A 24,219-nucleotide genomic window follows, 5' to 3' on the forward strand; every position below is an offset into this window, starting at 1 on the left:
AGCAAGCCAATGGATCTCCCCCACAAAGAAAACTTCCAGTAACTTCTCACGAGAGGAAAACAAGTCGTAATATGTGCTAAATGCTACTTACAAGCAATCTTCAATGTTCTTATTTAATAATGAATTTCATTCACATGCTGTCACCCTAGTTCTGGTTTCACTAAGTATGCCATTTCTAGCCATTTTTTTTTTAAGTAAATGAAGTACTTAACAATGTCTTAAAGGTACTTGTTGATTTTTATGAACTAACAATGTAACACACAAATTATCAAACAAGCTAACACTAATAAATGACTTTTCTTTAGAATTAACAAGAACATACATACCAGAGGGAAAGAGTACAAAAGATATTAGTAGATCAGACGAATATGAATAACTACTACTTTGTGACTGAAGGGCAAGAGCAGTCACACCAGTTCCTGTGATGAGTTGCAACTCCCGCGACTAGCATGGACAAAGGGTGGTATTCTAAATGGCACATGAGGCTTCATAACACTTCTTTAGCAATTCATTCTACACAATACACTTCAACATCCACTCATATGTTACTGAAGCAAACGATGCTGATATCAAAACCACACAAACAGCATATGGGAGAAGGTGAAGTGTACTATGCAACATAACTCACTCAGAAACAGGTGCTACAAAGACTTATACCACCCAGAATATGGCCCAAACACAGACACAGTAATGCAACATGCACACTCCAACCCAGTCAACAAACATTCTATCTAGTGCAACAAACATCAACAACAAAATGATGATAAGCCATGGGACTAGTAAATTAAATGTCAGTCACAAATCATGAGGCATGCACTGAAATATCAAATTTAGTTAATACATACACAATTTTTAAAATCTGTCTATTAATATTCTTCAAGTAATTTTGTTTTGATACTAACACCACCATGCTTTAATATGACTCCTACAGAAATAAAATTCTTAACAGGAAGACCTGGCAGCTAATCAACAGTTAAAATCTCGCACTTCAAAGTCAGTCACATTTCTTATGCTTAGATATAATAATTCAGCTCAAAGTCAAGCTCTGCAAATTCACACAAGCGATTCTAACATGGAAGACAGTTTGGCACACTGAAAAATCATTATCTTCCCAGACCTACCATCCACCTAAAAGACTGGGTGAGGTATGAGCCAGAAACAAAGCAGCAAAAGCACAAAATTTTTCTTCATCCTCTCAATACCGATTAATGCAGTAGAAATGTGTTCAGTAGTGGCCAACACCGGAGCCCTTGTTTAAATATCACAAGGTAAATACTACCCCCTCCCTTAACTCCTGGGAACTGCAGTGAAAGCTAATGGAAAACATAAATCTGTCTCCTTGTCACTTCATTCCCACCTGCGTTTTTTGTGATGCAGCCCCTATCTCTCTGCATTATTTCTCATATTAAGTGAGGTATTATTCCAAACCAGGTAATGTTTTCCTATGCCAACACTGGTCTCAAGAACTGTCTTCAGGAACTACCCTTCCCACCCTAAAAATGTGTATTCTTGTTAGGTATCAATACCATTTCACAAGAATTCATGTTTATCAGTCCATAAAATCACATATACCTCTTGAGGCTCTCTTCTGTACCACTGTCAAACACTGCTGTATTAATGACATCTATCCTTCTTACTTTATGCCTGCCAATGATCTGAAGTTATTTCTACTGCCTGCCCCACTAAAAAATCTGTTGGTTGCAGAAATGACATTAATACTAATGAAAAAATTTAAAAAAAAAGTGTGATTACCATTAATAAAACAAAACAAAGTGCTTGTTAAGCCTTAAATCAATTCTAATATTAAACACTTTCTTTCTGAAGCTGTCTTTTATAGCATATAGAACAGATCCCTGAAGAAAACTAGGGTTTATAAGTAGCAGCTCCAACTAAAAACCACAGAACTTTCAATCTGAGTATGCATTTTTCATTACATTCTTCCTACCCCCAGACTATTTTATTCATATTTGGAGAAACTTTTTGAAATGGAAAGGCTAGAGATTGTCCTCACTTACCCCTTCACTACAAAATGTCACCCAAAAACTGAAAGAAATAATTTGGAGGTAGCAAAAACAAGCCACCAACATATGTCACCAGACTGGAAGGTTAAAACACTGGAAGCATTAATAAACTTAACGCTATTTTCAAAGTTAGTCACCACATGTATGTACATTCTACTTAATGTTAAACAACAGTGAGGTAAGTTTCACATGCATACTGTCCTAAGAGTAATGATACAGCACGCAAGGCACAGGTAACTGGAAAGAAAAATTATGTCAAAGTGAAGAATGATGCACTAATGGAGAGAGTGATCACATTCAGCAGGGCCAACACAATATTTCATTCATAAAGCTACCTCAATTCTGTACACTGAAACTTAATGCCTGTGGACTAGACTGGAAAGGGTTGTAAATTTGTTTGTATTTACAAAACTTCTGGAGATTAAATTTACAAAGTGCTCTAGTGGGGTTAGTGTTTTCTCATTGATGGGAAAAAATTAGATGATGGAAGGGTGGATGGATGGATGGAAAAATTAACACAGTGATTCCTTTGCCAATGGCTTAAATAATAATGATAGAAATGATAATACTAGTAGGGGAAAAAAGCATAGATACAACTTTGCATTTTGCCTTAAAAAAATAGTTAATAAATAATTTTGTTTTAAATTTAATCTCCATTTCACTACATGAAGCATTACACATAACTTTGCTTTTGCCAAATACACATTTCTTAGGTACACTCAAACTTTCAACCACATAAAACATATATACATGAAATGAAACTGGGGCACAAATCAACTTTGCAACCCTCATCAACGTTAAGTTATATAGATATTAAAGCCATTAAGAAATTAATTTGAATTAAAAAAAAAAAAAAAATGAATTACTACTTTTAACTCATCAAATGAACGGATCTTGAATTTGGCTCGAAATGAACGGATCTGGAATTTGACTCTCTTTTGTATTGTTTTTGTTTTTTTCTTGGAGGGATTGGTTTGTGGGCACCTGGCCTTTGGTTCCTTCTTCCTTAAAAAAAAAAAAAAAAATCAAATATCATTTGTTAAGTTCACTGGCTCAGGTAATGGATTAGTTCATCTTTAATTATGATCTAAAATATTTAGGAGTGAGTAATAAAATAAGAAAAAACTGCAAAATAAGTGAAATTTGTTTCACTCTGTGACTATCTTTAATAGAACAGACACAGTCAAGGGCAGAGACGGTGCTTCAGCCGAGTTGCTATACCGTATCTAATAAAGTTCATTACCTTGCCAATTTCGAGCTTCTTCCAATTTCTGGCTTGTAATGCTTGACTGTATCTCTTAAACTAATGTAACTGAACATAAAATCCTCCATCATGCACAAAATTATATTCTAATAACAAGAAAAATAATACATGCCAAGCTCATTCACAAAGCCACCCACATTTTCTTTACCTGACTCTTTCAGGTGCCATACATGTTGGGAAAGACCTAGGGCAAATTTGATTATAAACAATGCATGTACAGTTTGTCTTAGATACCTTGAAAACTATTTCACAAGAATTTCCAGCTTGCAACATGTTTAACGGCCAAGCAATTATCGTAATGTTTTCAATGCAATGACCATCAAAATACATCACATAATGCAATAATTTCAACCAATAATTATATAGTTATGGTAATAATAAAAGTACTATATATCTGATGACTAAGACTTTGAATGAATGATATAGTGATGGCCGGAGTTGCAAGGTGGAGTGTGGCTTTGTGGTGCTGTGGTGGTGCTTTACCTGCCATGCTAATGAGTAACTGGTGGAAGTGCTCTAGTTCAGGAGAGAGGGAGTCCACACAGGCAGTGGCATGCACCGTGGGGCGTCCTCCACCAACCTGCGCACCATCCCTCCTGGGAGACACAGCTCCCCCTTCCACTGAGGGGGCCACAGGGGTCTCAGAACCCCCACCAGACCCTCCCGCCCCCACACCGACCACTGCCTGTCCACCGCTGCCACCTGACCCCAATGACTGACTACCACTCCCACCAGTCTTTGATATGGTGATGCCAAACTTGACTGTCTGTGGTCCCACCTTCTGTGGCTTCACTTCTACACTGATTGGGGTACCAGGCTCCACTGCCACACCCTGACCTCCCCCCGCCCCCACTCTAGTCACCAGGTCTTTCTTAGGTGGCACAGCCGGCTTGTTTGGCGGCACAGGTGGTGCCGCTGCTGGTTTGTTTAGTGGCACTGGTGGTGGAGGGCCCCCAGGCTGGGTTGACCGGGCTGGGGGAGGCGGTTTCTTGGTCATGGTTGAGGTCTGAGAAAGAGCTGCTCCTTGCTGCTGCTGCTGTTGTTGTGGTTGTTGCTGCTGTTGCTGCTGCTGCTGGCCATTGGAGGCAGGGGAGGGGGCAGGTAGAGTGGTGGTGGGGGCATTAGTAGTGAGCTGGAAGGTGACTTTTCCCCCATGGGTGGTGGTAATCACCTTGGTGCCAGGGGAGGCTGAGACATTCACCCGAGGGGTTACCTGCACCACCTGGGCCTGACCCCGGGTCTCTCCCCCTGGTCCTGTCACCCTCACAACTCCCCGTTCCACTCCCCCCATCCCTACCACCCCAGGCAGGCTAGATGGGCCCTCCCCCTCCCCACCTCCACTCCATCCACTCTCGTTCTCACTCACGCTGCAAGAGAAATAATGCCTGGTAACCCTCGGTTTGCTGAAATAATTAACTTATGATCACTGGTATACAGTATTAATCTTTCAAAATGCATAATATTGGCAAGCTACATAAAAATTGAAGTCTGAGGAACAGGGAAAATAAAAAGAAGTTGCATATCAAAATAATGTGTAGTAACAAAGAAATATCAACTGCTAAGCTTTGGAAGAAGATAAACAACTTGGCCAATCAAACCAAAATGATGGGCGCATTAACTCTCCATGACTGAAGCCACACAGAATATGAAGTGTCAACGTACCATGGCTAGTCTTGTGTCTGGGGCTGGCTGCCGGAACATGACTGAGGTCAATTAATAAAACACAACAACCAATACCAACCTAACTAATTTTCAGTCAGGGCTGTATACTAAGCGATGCGAGAGATCTCCTAACACCTCACCCTTGGTGATTTATTCTGCATACTATACCCCAATATCCTCTTGTAAGCTACTGATTCTATGTCAATATTAATATGATACGAAGTGCATTCAAGAGAATGTCAAGGTGTCAAATGCAAAATAAACCACCAACGAACGAGTGTTACAAAGCCTACTATGGCACTTAGAATATTACCCTCAGTCTTGTCTACTTTCAACTGTAGGTATGACAAGTTCCACTGTGACTAGTGAAGGTTACTATGTGTGTTGCAATCATTAAGCAGCAAATATTTCAGGATCTGCTTAACATAAGTCCTTCCAAGTATGCTTAGATAATAAGACATATCAAATGGTTGAAGAGCAGAGAAATAAGTGATAAGAGAACTCTGAGACTACAACTGTTCCAGTACTAAACTATTATACCACAGTATACAAGAAACTATGTCCAATTCATTCCAAAGTAAAGTGTAAATTAAAAGATTGCTCTATTATATACCAGTAAGAAATGAAATAATTTGCAATATATAAGTACTGTACAATACTATATATATATATATATATATAGATAAGGATAAAGAAGTAAATATGGTGTAACAAAGTGATACAATACTACATCTAAAGAGCTATATCTATCTAGCATCAAATTATTGTTAATCTCAAAATAACAAAAATATACAGCAATAATAGCAATGATCAATTATAAACAACTAAAGGAGGTGGCTGGTACAAACATGTCCATGAGTTCAATATCAAGAAAAAAATAATTTATACTGAGAACGTCCAGATGTGACAAATAACTCATCAAAAACATTAAGAGTTAGTCTGATGTAACAAGCTTTAGTGAGCCACACTCTCCTGTCAGTAAGATGTGGTTTGTATATCTTACCTGTATGTCTTTGAAGCTGTGGAGACAGTTCTAGTGACTTCTGTGGTAGATACACTGTACATCACTGGCCGTATTCCCACACTAGGCTGCACACCTCGTGCTATACCCGTAGCTAGGAGGAAGGTGGTTTGGCATTACAAATATAGGCTGGTTTACAATAATTGCTAATTCTGCTGAAACTCCATCATGACACCTACAATACATTCAACAACATGAAGTAAAACAAATCTGGCTCATGACTTACATTACTTTGTAAAGTATTGTACAAGGAACAAACAATACTATCCAACATACACCAAACCCCCATCACCACCACCATCTCCTTCATCATCATCTTGACCAAATATCCCATATTTTTCTTCGTCAAAGAGGTTATGTATGGGCTTTGTTTGTGTCAGTCTGGTAGATACATTATGGCAAAGTCATTAGATGGAATTCCTCCAAGTTAGCAATACAGTAAAGACTGAGGACCATGAGAGGAACATATAACTAAATTTGCATGAAAAAAAAAAAAAAATCTATGGTCAAGGTCAAAAAAGGAGATGGGGCTGTCTTGGCAGAGGTATGTACCGTCTGAATGCTCTTATTACATGTGAGGTGGAGAGCCACAGCCTGGATAATTGATACAACTGAGGACATGAATCAAAGGAAGGGAGCCCAAGATACACTCCCCCTCCTTTTGTGACACAGGAGGCACAAGTCTTCTTACACAAATGCTTGATGGTGGGGTTGCCAAAATCCTAAGCCAACACAAAGAGCAAGTATTTCCTGCATTCACTTCTGCTACTTTTGTGACATGCAGGGAATACATGAACAGCATTTTTCCTCCTGTCTCCAAGGATATTTTTGGCAATGTAATAGAAATCTAACACACCACTATAATCTGGCAGTCAGGTATATTGATACATAATATGTTAAATTCTGGGTTTTGCTTTGCTGCAGTTATACAAATGCATTCCATCACTGTTATGAGGTACATAAGACGGTATTCCGTTTTAAAGGAGTGAAAAGATAGTAAATACAGATCATCAAAGCAATGAATATTTGTTTTGCAAACATCCTAACAATATACACTACTGTAATATAAGCGACTTCAGTGATAGTTGCTAACAGTAAAATCTCAATTTCATGGCTCACGTCCGTTCAACTAGGGATTATACGTTTGAAAGATAAGGGGTGTTTTAGGTAAAGAATCCCCAACTTACTAACATACCACTCATTGGGTGCTGAGATGCATGAATCAACTTCACTTAGGGATCACAACTACAATAGTTTCTTGAAACCCTTATGATTTTTATGAAGGGAACCTTGAGGTAACAGAACAAAGGGAAGTATGATGTTGATGAGAAAAAAGTTATTGACTGTAAAGTCCTAAAGTATGCAAACAGATCTGAACTTAGCGTAAAAAAAAAAAAAAAAGGGGGGGGGGAGGGGAGGGGGGGTAGAATAACAGAGTGGTTCAAAGAAGAATGAGGGTGGTGCTAAGAAGGCCATGCTGCAAAACAGGACAGGGTCCAGAGGCTGTTACTACAGGAATGGAAGATAGTGAGTTGGAGACTACGCTAACATACACAAGCTGGGCTTTGGAGAAGCATGATTTTGTAAAGTCAAGGGCGTAATTTGGACTTCAGTATTGAGAGTATTGTCATATTAGTGTGCAATGTAGGTTGGACAGAAAACAGGACATAACAAATCCGAATGAGGTGAATGAATGATTTTCGATCAGAGGGCATGATTTATTTATTTTAATGCACTTGACTCTGGTAGGTAAAGGCACCCACCATCCATTCACTCAGTGCTGTGCTACACTATGCAACTAGCCATATGATTGCCTATAATCCATGAAATCATTTACTATGTTGAATGATACCCATATAATCAAGTGATCCATTATGGTTAGTGGGTAAAGAGGTGCCAACTGGATGGGGCCCACCAGGGTTTACATCAGAGGGAAAGTTGGGGTTTATTGCTCACACATGGCTAATCAAGGGCACGCAAGGCTAGTCATTCTCGCTTTGCATGTAAGGATGAAGTAGCCTAGCCTCAGGCTTCTGATGGGGCAAAAATATGACTGGGTGATGGATGGATGGAGGGATGAACATCTGGAAGACATTTAAGTATGATGTATAAGACAAGACTATAAGAGAAGGCTGAAAGGTGAAAGTACAGGGAGAGAACCCTGTGAGACACCACTGGGAACAAAATGAAACTTGATCTTTGGCCCTTGTTGAAAACTGTCCTTTGGGTGGTCTAACTGGAAGAATGTTAGTTAGCAACTTCTTGTCATTATCTTGCAGTCTGGTTTTCAGAAAATTACGGACAAGTCTCGGTATTGTTTTTAATGATTACAGCTGCAGGTGAAAATATTTAAACAGAGATTTGAATCAACTCAGAATAAGTGCAGCTTATGACTGCTGAAGTTAAAATCAGTGTTATGACTCATTCTTATGAATGTCTTGCCCTGATAATGGATGGCAGGCAAAACAGTGATACAGAGTGGTCACCTACACGACACTGGGCTGTTAGATGGTCTGACCTGCTTCAGTACTAGGATGATGAGGCTGGAAAGTGAGATATGTGGACCCAATTCGGTATCAGGATTATGCAGCAGGAAAGTGAGAGTGTGGGCTCAATTCAGCAAGGGGATGATAAGGGAGGAAAGTGAAATGTGTGGACCCAATTCAGCATGGCAATGATGAGGCAGAAAAGTGAGAAAAGTGGGCCCAAAACTCTTAGCAACACTTACTGGGACCAGCAACAGGGACTGAGTTAACTGTGGCAGTGAGTTGGACTGCTTTAGTGACACTACTCATGGCTGCCACTCCTGGGGGTACTGCTCCAGTCACCCCTCCTTGGGCCACATGCATCTGACCCCCAGCAAGCCCCCCTAGGCTCAATGGTACTCCTGCCACGTCTTCCATTCCTGGTGAGGAGGCACGCACTCGCGGCGTGATTTTTGGTGGTGTCAATGCTCCTGTAATACATGCAAAGATACCAAATCTTATTTTTGTAAGTGGGAGTTGCCAACCATACTCTCACCTGATGCAATGCAACCTTCAGGTGATTCTACATTGAGAGAAATGCCAAATGTTTTCTTGTGGGATTGGACACTACTTACAGTACTGCACTGGGTTTTAACCACATAGCCAATGGGACACCTGGTGGTCTAGTGGGTTAAGGCACTTCAACTGGATGTGGCCAATAAGGGATTACATGAGGGGGATGGCTGGGGTTTAGTGCTCACTTAGGGGTGAGCACCTGGTCACTCTCATCTCATATGTTTGGACTATATAAGTGAAACCTATACTCCTAAGTGGAGCAATACAGGAATGGATGTGTCATGATACTGAAATTTGCTGAACACAGTTTTTATTCATTTTAATATAGGAGTTTCTCCTAAGCTTAATAAATATCGTCTAGTGGTCGCTGGAACAAAATGTAAATGACATCAGGGGACTGAATGATATAAAATGTAATTTGTAAACCTTTCACTATAAGGTATTTCTCAAAACTTTAATAATAACTGCCTGGCAGTAGTCAGAATACAAGACAAAAGACTTTAATTGGGTGCAAAGAGATATGGGTATAAATGCAAATACACTGAAGACATCTTGGAATATAATAGTACCCCTGATATATTTGACTTATGGAATACTTAGGGACAGACCCATCCAAGAAAACTGACTGAAAAATGTCACTGCAAACAACTACATGTGTAAACAGAAGAGATGCCTTCATACAGGGTAGTTAAAAGTGGTCTCAGGTTACTGTACTGGCCTTCATAGTAAAGTACTTGAGGGAGTTTTTTATAAACCAGTACTGGACGGATCATTATCAACATCATCATCATCATCCAGACCTCCTTTCCCATCCTAGGGCAGGGTGAGGAGTGGCAAAGTCCAGAAAGCCTAAGTTTGCCCAATTCAAATGGCCATGCTTCATTCACTCACCATTCAAGACCACAGAATCTTGCCTCCATCAGTAGACAGGGGTGCCCATCATCTCCTCACCACTCAATGTAGTGTTGTCTTATGGTCTCTACACTAAGTAATAAGTCAAATGATTTCCTGTACCCAGTAAACCATTTACTACACTGGGTGGTAACCATATAACCGGAGTTTCTGGCAGGGTTGTCCCCCAGATACCACTATCTAAAATCACTAAATTATGGCAAACATTTTGGAGAGCCTCATAAGGGCCCAACTGGACAGATTATATAAACATAATCTGACTTCATGTCTGGGAAGAATTCTAATGAGGCAATCCTTATCCCAAGGAACCTGCTGGAAATATCATCATCATTCCAATCCCAATTCCTACCCACACCACATTCACAAGCTCGCATCATTGGCAATGCCAGTGACCTCAAGGCACTCTGCCACAATGGCCAAGGGACATCCACCCAACCATTACTTTGGCATAGTGACTGAGCCATTATCTGCCACCCACTGATATGGCTGTCTCCTAGGGTGTTGCTCATCAGGTTCTGATTCTTCTCAAACTGGAGGAAATGGTAGCTCAGGAAAATGCAATACTCTGTACCATATGGTGCAGGCAGGGCCCAAGCCCTGGCTTGACAACAGCAACATGGTCAGTGATAGCACCAGTTCCATTCCAGCCTGTCTGTGATCAGGTTGCAGAGACAAAATGCTATTACTACTATTCCTTGCTTATGTCAACTCACTGAGGAGACTTTGGTTCTATGGTTTATTACTCAAACATGATTAGAAGTTTCCAGATAAGAAGAAATATATTTTGCTTTTCAACGAATGAGTAGGTATTCATAGGAGGCATGGATGACCAAGAAAAAAGGGGCTGGTTATGGCAAAGTAATATGTAAGAAGGCTAAGTATGGATGCTGGGGAAGCAAAAGCACTAATAAAACAATAAAAAGGATGGAGAATACAACCTGCAAAGTGATGAATATAACAAAGAGCTGCACCATTTTTTAAAATTTGACAGTCTACGAAATGGAATGATCTACAACTGTTTGGAAAAAAAAAAAAAAAAAAAAAGTGGGTGGTATGCTTGTGAAGTAGAGCAGAGAATTGTGAATGCTTAAAAGACATGTAATGCTTTGTTCAAGGCACTTCTTTTGTTATGCTCATGCTCTTAACCTCCCTTTTCCAACTTCTGGATACTACAGCTCCCATTTTAAAAAAGCATACACGAAGAGGATGGTTGAAAATACAGTTTGGGACCATATGGGTGGAGTAATCAGAATACTCAACCCTGATTTTTCAGGTTTTGAAAATCAATTTTTTTTCCTTGCCAAACTGAAGAGGAACGTCAGATGCACCTGGCAGTGCAATCTTGGGCTTCCTAGACCCATCATGAGCTATGCAACGGAGCACGGAAGTTGCGTAAATTTATGCAGATGTCATCGGTAACAAAGATTTTTTTTTTTTTCTAATCCATCCATCCATCATCTAATCCTATGTTGCCCCATGAGGAGCATAGGAACTCAGGGCTAGGAAAGTTGGTCTTGATATTTAAGATGAGAGTGACCAGTTTCACTCATCCCTGAGTGGCATAACGTGAACAATAAGCCCCAACCACCTCTTGGATATAAACCTATACAGGCTCAATCTGACTGGGGCATCTTAATTATCCACTAATCCACCAGGCACCATAATCTGGTTTTAGTCATACTTACCACCCAGCATTGTAAATGGTTTCCTCTTGTAGAGGAAACCATTTGGCTTGTCACTCAGCGTAAAGTCACCCATAGACAGAAGGAAGAGGAAAGAATGAAGGAAAGACAGAAGAGGGAGTCTAAAGTCACCTATAGGCAGAAGGAAGGGGAAAGAATGAAGGAAAGAAAGACAGAAAAGGAAGGATGGAAGAGAGGAAAGGGCAGACACCCAAAGCAGCACTAAACTGAGTGAGTGGATGGTGAGTGTCCCCAACTACCCTCCCCCCAAATTTCAATGGTGCTGAAATGGTTTGAAATGAGTAGATATGTGTATTACAAACAAAATCAGTACATAATATGGTAGGTTTCATTAACCCCTGCACACCTGGGGTTTTCTGATGTTGCACCCTCCTCCCCACAGAGGATTTGGGGATTTGGGAAAAAATAATCTTACTTCAAACCCTAATATCTGCCAAACTATAACAGCTAGAGAAAAAAGTAAAGATAAATATGACTTATCAACTCTTCCACTTTCAAATGAAAGTATCCCCACATCTCCAGGTGGTCCCATCAATGAGTAAGGGTAAATTAAAGTTCAAAGGGTGGCGGGATGATGCTTGCGGCTATATATGTCAACTGGCGTTGCTCTGTGCCCAAAATCATGACAGCTATACACGTCAACCGGCGCGAAGGGGTTAAAGAAACGTTATTTTTTTTTGTTTTCACATTTTTTGAAGTTTATTATGTTTATGCAAGTATCAAGTTATTTCTGTGGTCCAAAGAGAGGCGAGAAATGATATTTTCAGACTATAACCAGATAAGAGTCCACCTTTTTTGTGAACAGGCCGGACAGCAAAATCTAAAATTCGATATGACTTGTGATTGGCACCTCACACGAGGAAATTAGTGTGAAGGGAAGGGATGGTTTTACATCCATATATTAGCCACAAGAACACCTATGTTGCTGGAATGCTTGTGCAAAGCAAGAAATATGTAAAATGAACATCATCAAACAATATTGTGCTTATAAATAAAAATACCATAATTATGAATCCTGTACACCAGGAAACCATTCACTACGCTGGGTGGTAACCAAATAATCAAACTATGGTGCCTGGTGGTTAGTGTGTAATTAAGGCACTCCAACCAGACTGAGCCTGTGTTAGTTTATATCCAAGGGGTGGTTGGGGTTTCTTGCTCATGTAATGCCACCCACGGATGAGTGAGGTTAGTCACTCTCATCTTAAATGTCAGGACCAACTTGCCTAGCCCCAGGCTCCTACACTCCTCATGGGGTAACACAGCAGTAGATGATAATGATGAAGTTTATCCCTGTATGGAGTTGCTTTTATTTTTACTATGGGTGGTCTAATTTGTGAGGAAAGAGAGACTAAGGATGCTATTTTTAGTCTGTTTCAAGATAATGGGTGCTCTTCTTGAACAAGGGAATTAGTGTCATGGAAAGGGAATCTTTTACATACATATATTCACCACGAGAGTTGGGGCGCTCACCATCTACTCACTCAATGTTGTGCTGTTTTGGGTGTCTGCTTTTCCTCTCTTCCTTCCTTCCTTCTTGTCTTTCTTTCCTTCATTCTTTCCTCTTTCTTCTGCCTACGGGTGACTTTACACTCCCTCTTCTGTCTTCCTTTCCTCTTCCTTCTGCCTCTGGTAACTCTACACTGAGTGACAAGCCACATGGTTTCTTGTACACCTGGAAACCATTTACTATGTCGGGTGGTAACCATATAACCAAATTATGGCGCATGGTGGTTTAGCGGGTAATTAAGATGCTCCAGTCGGATTGAGCCTGGGTAAGTTTGTACGGAAGGGGTGGTTGGGGTTTATTGCTAACGTAATGCCACTTAGGGATCATTAGCTAGCCCTGCCCAGCCAGCTAGCCCTGCCCAGCCAGCCAGCCCTGCCCAGTCAGCCAGCCCTGCTCAACCAGCCAGTTCTGACAGTGATGAGTGAGGGCTGTGACTGTGAGGCCAAGTCGGGACAATTCGCTGTCAGGACGATTCCCCGTCATTTATTTATGTATCAGTTTATTTAGTAAGTACACTAGTTTTTGAATTATGTAAGTTATAAAAGTGATGGTGGTTTATTGTTTATATAGTAAATGTAAAATATGGCATCAAATCATGGGTATTAAATGAAAAAATAACAATATAGTAATCCCTCTAATATCTGAACGCCCAATATCCGAACTTCCCTACTAACTGGACATAATCGTCCTGGGATCCAACATTCCCAAAATGGGCCAAAAACCGCAAAAAATTCGGAAAAAATCTGACTATTTTCCCACCCGTAATTTGAAATTGCCGCCTGGCGCCAAACAACTGTTACACCATGGTCCCTTCACCCCTTCCTTCCTCCCCCCTCCCCTGTCAGGGTTGCCATTTGGTATTTTTCATTACAAAGTGTGGGCCAATTTGGTAATGAAAAATTCGTTTGGTAATGAATCAGAATAATGCATTACCAAATGGACTTTTCACATGTATGAGGATACACAGGATGGAGATGGTGGATTGTTTGGTCTCTCTGATTAATCTGCTACCCTACACAGTGTGAAAATAATCAACATGGTGTTAATTATAAGGAGAGTGATTACATGTATTTCCACTTGTATATATAATTACTGAAGAATAAATGCTAGCTTTACGAATTTGGTAATGAAAAGTTAAATTTGGTAATGAAAGTTGAGGAGATTGGTAATGTGGCCATTGCGATCTGGCAACTCTGTTACCCCGCCATCATCAACAGTCACAGTCTAACTCCGATCGAGAGCAGATGCTCATAGCAGTGCAAGCCACAGGTGCTTGTTTTTTGTGAATAAACTGTGAATAAACTGCAATACCTCACCACTAGAACACACAGGAATTTACAGTGTTGTGCAGTGTTAAGAAATTAGAATTTAGAGTGCAGAGGATTAACTGTGGACTACAAACTGGCAGTTCAAACCAGTCCAGGAGCCAGGGACTTGTAAGTACCCAGAATGTTTAATATTGTATAAACTCACCTCTAAAACCTCATTTTATGGTTCTTTTGAATTTATTTCAGTCTTTTATGTCCCTTATTGGTGGATTTGGGTCTTAAATAGGTGCAATGCATGTCCAGAGGGAGTTGTATAGGTGTTTTTCTGAGTTAGGGTCCATAAGTACAAGTCCAGGAGGCTGGGGCCCAATATCCGGACAGGATCACTATCCGGACATGCCTTTGGCTCTATTACATCGGATATTGGAGGGATTACTGTATATTGAAACATGAATCAGCTGACTTGTACCTCTTCACAGTCATATTAAAATATACCCAGGATGTTGTAGTACCAATCGAAATTAAAGAAGACAGTTCAGGGAGCTCTTGCCTCTCCTGACATTGAGGGGGCTCTCCCTATGTGCTAAGGGGTCTTTGTATGCAGCGTGTGTTAGGAGTGTAATGCTGTATGGCAGTGAGACCTGGGCAGTGAAGGAGGAAGACATTCGCCGGCTCAGACGTACAGAAATGACAATAATTAGGTGGATGTGCAGTGCGTCCCTGCGTCCAAGGCCTGGAGGGGCTGGGTTTACAATGGAAGAGTTGAGAGGTAGGATGGGACTGGAGTGTGTTGGTGTTGTGATGAGGAGAGGTAGATTGAGGTGGTTTGGACATGTGGAGAGGATGGGGGATGATAGTTGGGTGAGGAAGGTGAGAAGTGTTAATATTGGGGGTGGGGTTATGAGGGGTAGACCGAGAAAGACATGGGATGAGGTCATTAAGTGTGACCTTAGGGTTAAGGGACTGAACAGGGAGGCTGCAATGGATCGTGCAGCATGGAGAGCCGCCATTAGGTGACCAAGGCCGACACATGCAAGCATGTTGGAGCCTTTAAAAACGAAACGAAAACGAACTACAGCAAGGCAGAAACAAGTTAAATATTGTCTAAAAGTGCAACTTACAAACGATGTCAAAAGCCTACGCTATTGAATGAAAACAGACTTTGATAGATCCCCCTGAAAATTAGTTATTAAAGTATCAGTTAATCAGTAATGAGTACATTTATAGAATGACGGGGAATTGTCCATATTATGATGGCGAATTATCGACTTCATGGCGAACTGTCTAGGAACCACAAACAACCCTGCTTGCTTCAGTAAAGGTAAGAACTACTGTATAATGTAGTTTTCATGTTTTTTTTCTCTTTATTCACTATCAATGTGTTACTTTAAATGTTTAAACATAAGGATATTTCATGTATGTGAGTGCTAAGGTGTGTGTCTGTGAGAGTTTAGGCAGGTCTGGGAAAGTATCCCCACTGATTCCATGTCATAATGGGCTTGCTATACGATGGATTGCTTTACGATGGGGTTTTCAGGAACGGAACCCCATCGTATAATGAGGGATTACTGTATATATTTACTTACTATTAGCAATAAAAGCAAGAAATACAGGCTGCACACACTTTAATCTGTTAACTACTCATGGTGGTTTATTGGAGGTGTCCGTGGTGCGCAGACATAGGGGTAAAAATGAAATTTCCCAAAGGCCAAATTTTGTCTTAGGAATTGAGAAAACACATGCCAAAGTATATAGCAACAAAATATTAGCTCAATAATTACCTTGGTAAAGCCATGGATGAACATCGAAGTGTGTAATTCCCTATTGCAATGTGTGGTTTTCGCATTCGTTTTCGGTTTTGAAGGCTCAAACATGCTTGCATGGGTCGGCCTTGGTCACCATGGCACTATATTCGAAATTCACCTGCACAGCCAGGGCTGTATTGAGCAGTCGCACTCAGAACAGCCCAGGCTGTATAGAGCAGTTAACGGGTTAATATAGAAAGAATGAAGCTCCTGTGGTACAGTGTTGGGTTCCAAGACAATTCACCATCAAGTCAATTCGCCGTCAGACAATTCATCGTCAAAACATGGACGATTCCCCGTCAGGACAGTTTGCACCCTGGCCGATTACCCGTCATTCTATTAATATACTTATTATTAATTAATCAATACTTTAATAACTATATTTCAGGGGGGGTTCCATCAGAGTCTATGTTCAATAACGTAAGCTTTGGATATTATTTATTAGTCGCACCTTTAGTCAATAATCAAATTATTTCTTCCTCGCTGTAGTCACCTTTGAATTACATTCTAGTGTCACCCATAGCTATCTTCATTAATGACGGCGAATTGTCTTGTTATTGTTATGACAGCGAATTGACTTGACGGCGAATTGTCCCGACTGGTTCCAAGGTGGTGGTTGAGTCACAGTAGCCAGCCACCATTGTCACCCTCGCTGCCATCACTCATGCTCGCCCCAATCCCTCTTGAGTGAACACCTTCCTTGTCCTTGTCCCAATCACCATGGCCACTGCTGTTCATGCTTTCACTGCCTCCATCATCACAAAAAAGATTTCAAACCTTTGAATGAGGGCAAGTTTCGCCAAGTGACTGGTAGGTGGCATGACAGATGAACAGATGAGCATTGACATGCGCTTGCAACCCGGCCTGAGTGATTGAAGCACAACTTTTGAAATCAAAGCATGAATTTTGGACAAGCAGGCGAGTCTGACTGAAGTACAAAATATTGGAGTAAGATTAATCAAAGATCGAGAGCCTACTGTACATGGTGAGAAAGAAATATAGAGATTACTTGAGACATAGGGGAAGGGGCAGATGCTGAATGAGAAGTCCTTATTAGGAAGATAGAAAAGACGGCAAGCCATTTTGCCAATGTCACTCCTAAACAACTGACACTGGATAACAGAGACAGAAACATTCCAAAGTTACCTGGCATTCTGGGTTGGGGCTGTGTGAGTGTGGCAGGTTTGGCGGGGAGTTGTGGGGGGGATGGGCGGGTCTGGATGCCAATTCGAGGCGGCGAAACTGATAGTGTCTGCTGGAACATGGCTACATTATGGGCCTCCTGCAGCTGCTTCTTATAGTGGTCTACCTCTCTTTGTTGTTTCTCTAATAATGCTTCCAGTTCACTGATCCTGGAAAAAAAAAAAAATGCTTTTGATAAATGAGTACAAGCAGTCCTCAACTTACGAAAATAATTGGTTCTTAAAGGTCTATCATAATTTGTTTTTTTTGTAAGCCCATTTCTCATTCTTATACTCTCTCTCTCTCTCTTCTCCAAACCAATCCTAACCCCATAAATATTAAGGATACAAAGTTCTTTCCCTCTACCCCATCTCCTTTACACTCCATACCTACTTCTGTGCTGTCCCCTCTCTCTCTCTCTCTCTCTCTCTCCAACCCAAGCCTAATTTTATAAATACTGAGATCACAAAGTTCTTTCCCTCCACCACCATCACCTTTCTACACCATAAATACTTCTCTCTCTCTCTCTTTCTCTCTCTCCAACCCAACCCAACTCTGATCTCATAATTAATGAGGTCACAAAGTTCTTTCCCTCTACCCCATCTCCTTTATACTCCAAACCTATTTCCATGCTATCCTCTCCCTCTCTCTCTCTCTCTCTCCAACCCAACCCTAATCCCATAATTATATACTGAGGTCACAAAGTTCCTTCCCTCTACCCCCATCGTCTCTCTACTCCATACCTACTTCCGAGTTACCCTCTCTCTCTCTCTCTCTCCAACCCAACCCAACCCTAATCCCATAATTACTGTGGTCACAGAGTTCTTTCCCTCTACCCCATCTCCTTTATACTCCATACCTACTTCTGTGCTATCCTCTGTCTCTGTCTGTCTGTCAGTCTCTCTCTTGTCCAACCCGACCCTAATCCCATAATTACTGAGGTCACAACCACATCCACATCCACACCACAGTGCTCCTTCACTTCCTTATTTGTCAGCCTCTCTCTCCATGTGACTCCACATGCCCCTCTCAAATAACTCATTTCCACTGCTCTCACTCTTGACGTCTGTCCCTCCAACAAGGTCCAAGCATCACTTCCAAATGTTAAAGTTTGTATCACAATACTGTCATGTAGTAACTTTTTCACTTCCATGCTCACTTCCTTGTTTCTTATCACTGCTTTCAAGGAACCAGCAACCTTTCTTCCTTGCTGTACCCATTCAAGCACTTCACCCTTTAAACTTTCATCCTTACTCATCACACTACCCAAGTACTTAAACACACATTTTCCATTTCCTCCTCATCCAACCTCACCATTCAGTGACTTCAGTTCTCTCGAAGATCATAGCTTTAGTCTTCCCAACATTCACCTTTACATTCCATTTCTTACATACTCTCCCAAACTCATCCACCAAGCCTTGCAGCTCCCCTTTGACTTCACTTAACAACACAGTATCATCTGCAAACAACAGTACAGGGAGTTTCCAAACACTGCCCTCTCTCATTAGGGCCGCTCCAAGATCCACTGTCCTACCCTGTATCTCTTTTATAACCCCATCCATGTACAGACTGAACAACCATGGAGACATGGCACATCCCTGTTTCAATCCTACCTTCAAACTGAAAAATTCACTCAGTTCACTATCTACATGCACTGCAGCCTTAGCACCCTCATACATACTCTTCAAGGCATTCCACAACTTCCCATCTACTCCATATATTCTTAATACTTTCCACAATCCTTGTCTATCCACCCTGTCATATGCTTTCTCCAAATCCATGAAGACTGCATACAACTTCTTTCCTTCTCTAGAAACTTTTCCAATAAAGATCTAAGAATGAATATCTGATCTGCACAACCTCTTCTCTTCCTAAAGCCTCCCTGTTCTTCTCCAATTAATTCCTTTGTTATTTCCCTAACTCTGCCAATAAGTAACCTACCATACTGTATACTTTTCCTATTACACTAAGAAGACAAATGCCCCTATGATTACCAAATACTTCTTTTTCCCTTTTTCCTTCGTACAGGGGAATAATCATACCTGACTTCCAATCCTCCGGGACTCTACCTTCCACCCAGGCCAATCTGCACATCTTCAACATCCATTCTACTACTATCTCTCCCCCATGCTTCAGCATTTCACCACACACTCCATCAATTCCTGGGGCTTTCCCCATTTTAACTTTCTTCATTGTTTCCACAACTTCCATCCTATTCCACTCACACACACACACACACACACACACACACACACACACACACACACACACACACACACACCGAATGAAATAGTGTGTGCCAAAACAATTCACAAATTTAAGGATATGTACGATAAATGTGGTTTCAGACACGGGACAGTACGAGCTTGACTCATTCCTGTAAAGATACAATTAAGTAAGAACACACATTTTTTTCATATCTGGATTTTTCGTAAGTCGATCCTTGGCAAGTAGGGGTCTGACTGTACATGGAACTCTTTCTAACTAAACCATTCAAATACTTACTACCTAAAGAGATTAAGTCAACCTCTCTAAAGCTATTCCATTCATCATTATCTTTTTATTAGTAAGCAGCCAGCCAGTGAATAAGATATTTTCTTACCGTTCTTCCTTTTTGGCCAGCTGTCCCCTCATTTGCTGTCGTTCAGTATCAAAGTCTGCCAACTGTTTCTCTAGTTCTGCTTCCATTTGGAGAGATTTTTTGCTCTCCTCCTCCAAACCTTCTGCCATTGAGTCTATCCGACCCTTCTCTTCTGAGAGTATCTGTGAGCAAGATGAAGGTCTTCAGAACCTAATCAACTGTTTATGCAATAAATCACCTGTAATATCATATACTATATACCATAATGCATACTTTAAACATCCTTTGCTGTGATGTAAATGAAAATAATACTTGTACTTTAAAACCAAATCCAATAATTAGAGAAGTCACTATTAATTCATTTAATTTTAATGCATTATCTTTTCCTTTATGACCCCCACACACTGCAATATCTCCCAATCGAATGAGTCCGTCCCAATCTGTTCAGCCATACCCTACCTGAGCCAAGTCCTCCGACCGTTTTCTCTCCTCTACATACTGGAGTGCCAGTCTCTTACGCTCTTCTACTAGCATCAGTATTATCTGTTTTTGTCTTCCTCTTTCTTCTTCCAGGGTTTCTTGCACCTTACGCAGTTCCTTTTCTAGCTTCTTCTTAGCTGCCTTTTCAGACTCCAACTCCTGGAGAAAAAAAAAAAAAAAAAAAAAAAAAAAAAAAACTCTTGTACTGATAAATTAACACCACATATAAGCAGCCTAATTAAAATGTCAATTAATTAGATGCCTATGAACTACAGTACTCTTTAGCAAATATTTATATTCCTACTTGTTAAAGAACAGGACGTAATGAAACAGAATGTAGTACTAAAATATTATCTAAATTCAGAATTACTGAAAACCGTTCAGCAATATATTGTAAGAGCACTACAGCACTACATAATATACATATCTGACTCTGGCATTGACAGTGACTGCCATCTCACAATACAAATGGAAAACTAAGTTGATTCATAGGCTTCAAGATGGTGGGATGTAGATACTGAGTGAGATCGGAGGGGGGAAAATGGGAGAGAAAATACTGATGTGAATGAGATGAAAGACAAGGATTGTGATGGATGTAAATATAGGTAAAGGAGTGTTGGATTAAGAACAAATTGTCTACACATAAGCATAGAGAATAAAATAAAGTAAGAAATGAGTAACAGCCTACAATTTGGATACAAAGGTCAATTTATGAGGGGAAGGTGAAGTAGGGAGAAGGTGAGTAGAGCTGGAGATGAGAAGTATAGTACTGTGCATCACTGTGTGTGAAAAGTACTATTTAAAAAAGGGGGAAGGGGGCGCTTCTTTAATAAAGCACAGATTTTATATTTAAAATGAAAATGGTATAGAAATAAATGATATGTAGGGAATGTTAATATCACTGGCTGAGTGGACAGTGAGCTCAGGAAGGAGGAATGCAAGGAAGTAAAGCAGGCACCAATGAAACCGGTTGGCAGGGTACTGAACCCATTCAGTTTGATGGCATAGTTTAAGTTTATATTTCCTATCTCCAGATGATTTTATTAAACTTAGAATAAACTTCTTAAACTGGAGGATTTGACACTACCTTCATTAACTCCTCCACTCCAGGAGGTCTCTTTTAAGAATTAAAACCACTTGGAGTAAGTAACAATGAACAAACAAAACACATCACTGAACTAAGTGGTTAACTGCTTCAACCAGATGATATATTTTACAGTTTGCTTTCTAAAAGTTAATTTTACTTTTCTTAAGAAAGACTTTTCCAATAGAAGGGTTCAGATAGTTTTAACTAACCCCTTCACTGCTACAAGTTATTCTGAAGTTCAATAAAAACACCAGGAAAGGCATGAATAAGCTAAAATACATTTCTATTGCAAAGATGCTAAAACTTGTGTCAGAGTCACGTAAATGGGTTGATGGAAAATCTTGGGGAATAAAAACCACTACAGTACTTTATTTTGGGGGGATGTTATTAACTCTTGTCTCTATTATTTTAGTCTCCATGTCATTCCTCACTCTGCTTACCCTCAAGGACAGGAGAGTTCTAATTCATATAAAGTATACCCTGATATATACAGCTGGTTTATGTTTATTTGAAGACACTAGACCATACCCATACCTTGAAAATATAAGTTTTGGTTGCAGAAAATTTTATAGCTAAGCCTTAGCTATGATGCAGGGATATGTCTCCTTGGTTAACAGTGAGTTCAATAATCCAATCTGACTATATGTGGCCATGAGCTTAAATGAAAGGGATTATGGATTTTTATCAGATTAGAACAAGTGTGCTAGCCTAACACTACAGTATATTCTAATCCTTTGCCTCTTCTCCAGTGTATGAATGATGGCACAGGTATTGCAAAGCTACTGACTTTTAAAATTGTATAGAACTTTGTTAGTGTGACATGTGAGATTTTGGAAAATTTAAACTGAATAAAATATTTAGCGGAAATAAAATATTTACCAGCCACACAGGTGAAGCATGCTGGATTGTCAAGAAAAAAGAAATTGCGGGTGACAGGAAGTGAGAACCCTGAAGCAATGAAAAACAGAATATGCTTTCACTCTTAATGAAAGATGAAAGAAGAAATGTGTAGAGTGGAAAACATGGGAAGCACAAGAGATCTGCAAAAAATGTGGTGTACGGAGGTCAAGAGATTACAGGGTAGAGGAGTGTTATTAGATGGTATGGTCATATTGAAGACAAGGATATAAGTGAACAATTCTTAAGTTGGAAGGAGACTCGGCAGGTCAAGAAGGTGACTGGATATGTGTGTGTGTGTGTGTGTGTGTGTGTGTGTGTGTGTGTGTGTGTGTGTGTGTGTGTGTGTGTGTGTGTGTGTGTGTGTGTGTGAGAGAGAGAGAGAGAGATAGAGATGGGCATGAGAGTTGAAGAAGGTATAGAACTGATGAAGGATCATAAAGGATGAAGTGCTTATGGCTTTGCTTGTGAGGTGAAGCTAGGATTGTGATGGCTTGAATGACAGATGACAATGTGACCCAATTCGAAAAGTACTTCATGCTGTTCAATAATATCCTACTTCTGTGATTTCTCTTTGTAGGTCAATTCTTTCTTACCATATCTCTTAGGTGTGAACAATGTGAGGATGATCTCTTAGGTGGGAACAATTTTTGCAGGGATGATGATGATTTAATAAATTCATAAATAAAGTCAAGGGAGAAAACGGATGCAGCGTGTGTGTATGAGCAGACTATAACCCATACATATACACACACAACAATTTGACGAGCTACTGTGTTTCATATGATAAAAATGGCTATAAAATTAAGAACAAGTGTTTTATGACCAAAGCTAAACATTACATGATGCAGGAAGGATGGGTAGAGGGAACTGGAATGGGAACGATCTCCTACCTTCAGGGAATAGACCGATAAGAATATGCAGTGTACAGAGTGAAGTACAATACTGCAGTAATTTCAAAGTAGTTGCTCAGTTTTTCTATTGGCCTACAGAATAACAATAAATAAAATAAAATAATGGTTAGAGCTGGACTGAGAATCTGCATTATTTATACAAGCAGTACTGCCAGAGCTGGGTATGAAGAAACCCTCACAAATCTGATGGATTTCAGGTACAAAATTGTGGGAACTGAAATTTAGGGCCTAATTATTTACTGTGTATGACAAGGGAAAACCTAAACCATGAAAGGACCATATAATACTGGTATAAAAGTGGAAGCCAGGTATTATATATAAATATGCATGTATAATTATTCTACTGTACAGTATATGTACATGTATGCAGTTTCAAAAGTCATTAAGTTCTGATTATGGCACAATACAGTAATGCTATACTTTCCTAGTAAACTGAGAAAAGGTTTCTTGCCAACGATTTCACAAACTAATTTGTGCGGGGAAACACAATACCATGGTTTCCTGAGCTGCTGAGAAGCACACCCCATCTGACTGCAGACTAGTTTTTCTTATAAACAAATTGCATGCATAAATAATGGTGTGCCAAGTTTAGGGACATGCTTGAAAAATATGCTTAGGGAATTGAGGTGCTTGTTGTACCACTCCTTAGACACACTGTACTCTTTTGGGGGAGGAAATAAAATGGAATAAAATCATTTTTATATTGCCACTATCATACCCAGCTCTTATATATGGGAAGAGATAGAAACATAACACCTTAATCAAGTGTCATTTATATTACAGTGGATATTTCATGTGATGCATATTATCATTACTTTAAGCATTAATGTTACACAGTATATCTACCATCGGACAACTAGCAGTCCCAAAC

General features: G+C 40.1%; 1 protein-coding gene across 1 annotated transcript in view; it reads right to left on the reverse strand.

Moving 5' to 3' along the window:
* Positions 1 to 24,219, reverse strand: part of LOC145417476 (uncharacterized) — a 77,536-nt gene that overhangs the window by 32,287 nt on the left and 21,030 nt on the right. Inside the window, exons 6-11 of the mRNA XM_080286182.1 lie at positions 20,430 to 20,609; positions 19,992 to 20,152; positions 17,354 to 17,559; positions 8,697 to 8,924; positions 5,951 to 6,062; positions 3,769 to 4,652 (exon numbers count right to left, since the gene is read on the reverse strand). Of these exons, the coding sequence (XP_080142308.1) occupies positions 3,769 to 4,652; positions 5,951 to 6,062; positions 8,697 to 8,924; positions 17,354 to 17,559; positions 19,992 to 20,152; positions 20,430 to 20,609 (1,771 nt within the window). The remainder of the gene's footprint in view (positions 1 to 3,768; positions 4,653 to 5,950; positions 6,063 to 8,696; positions 8,925 to 17,353; positions 17,560 to 19,991; positions 20,153 to 20,429; positions 20,610 to 24,219) is intronic.

The sequence above is a fragment of the Coenobita brevimanus genome, chromosome 110, assembly GCF_032717465.1.
Source record: "Coenobita brevimanus isolate Jiangsu-jjx chromosome 110, ASM3271746v2, whole genome shotgun sequence".
Lineage (NCBI taxonomy): Eukaryota > Metazoa > Arthropoda > Malacostraca > Decapoda > Coenobitidae > Coenobita > Coenobita brevimanus.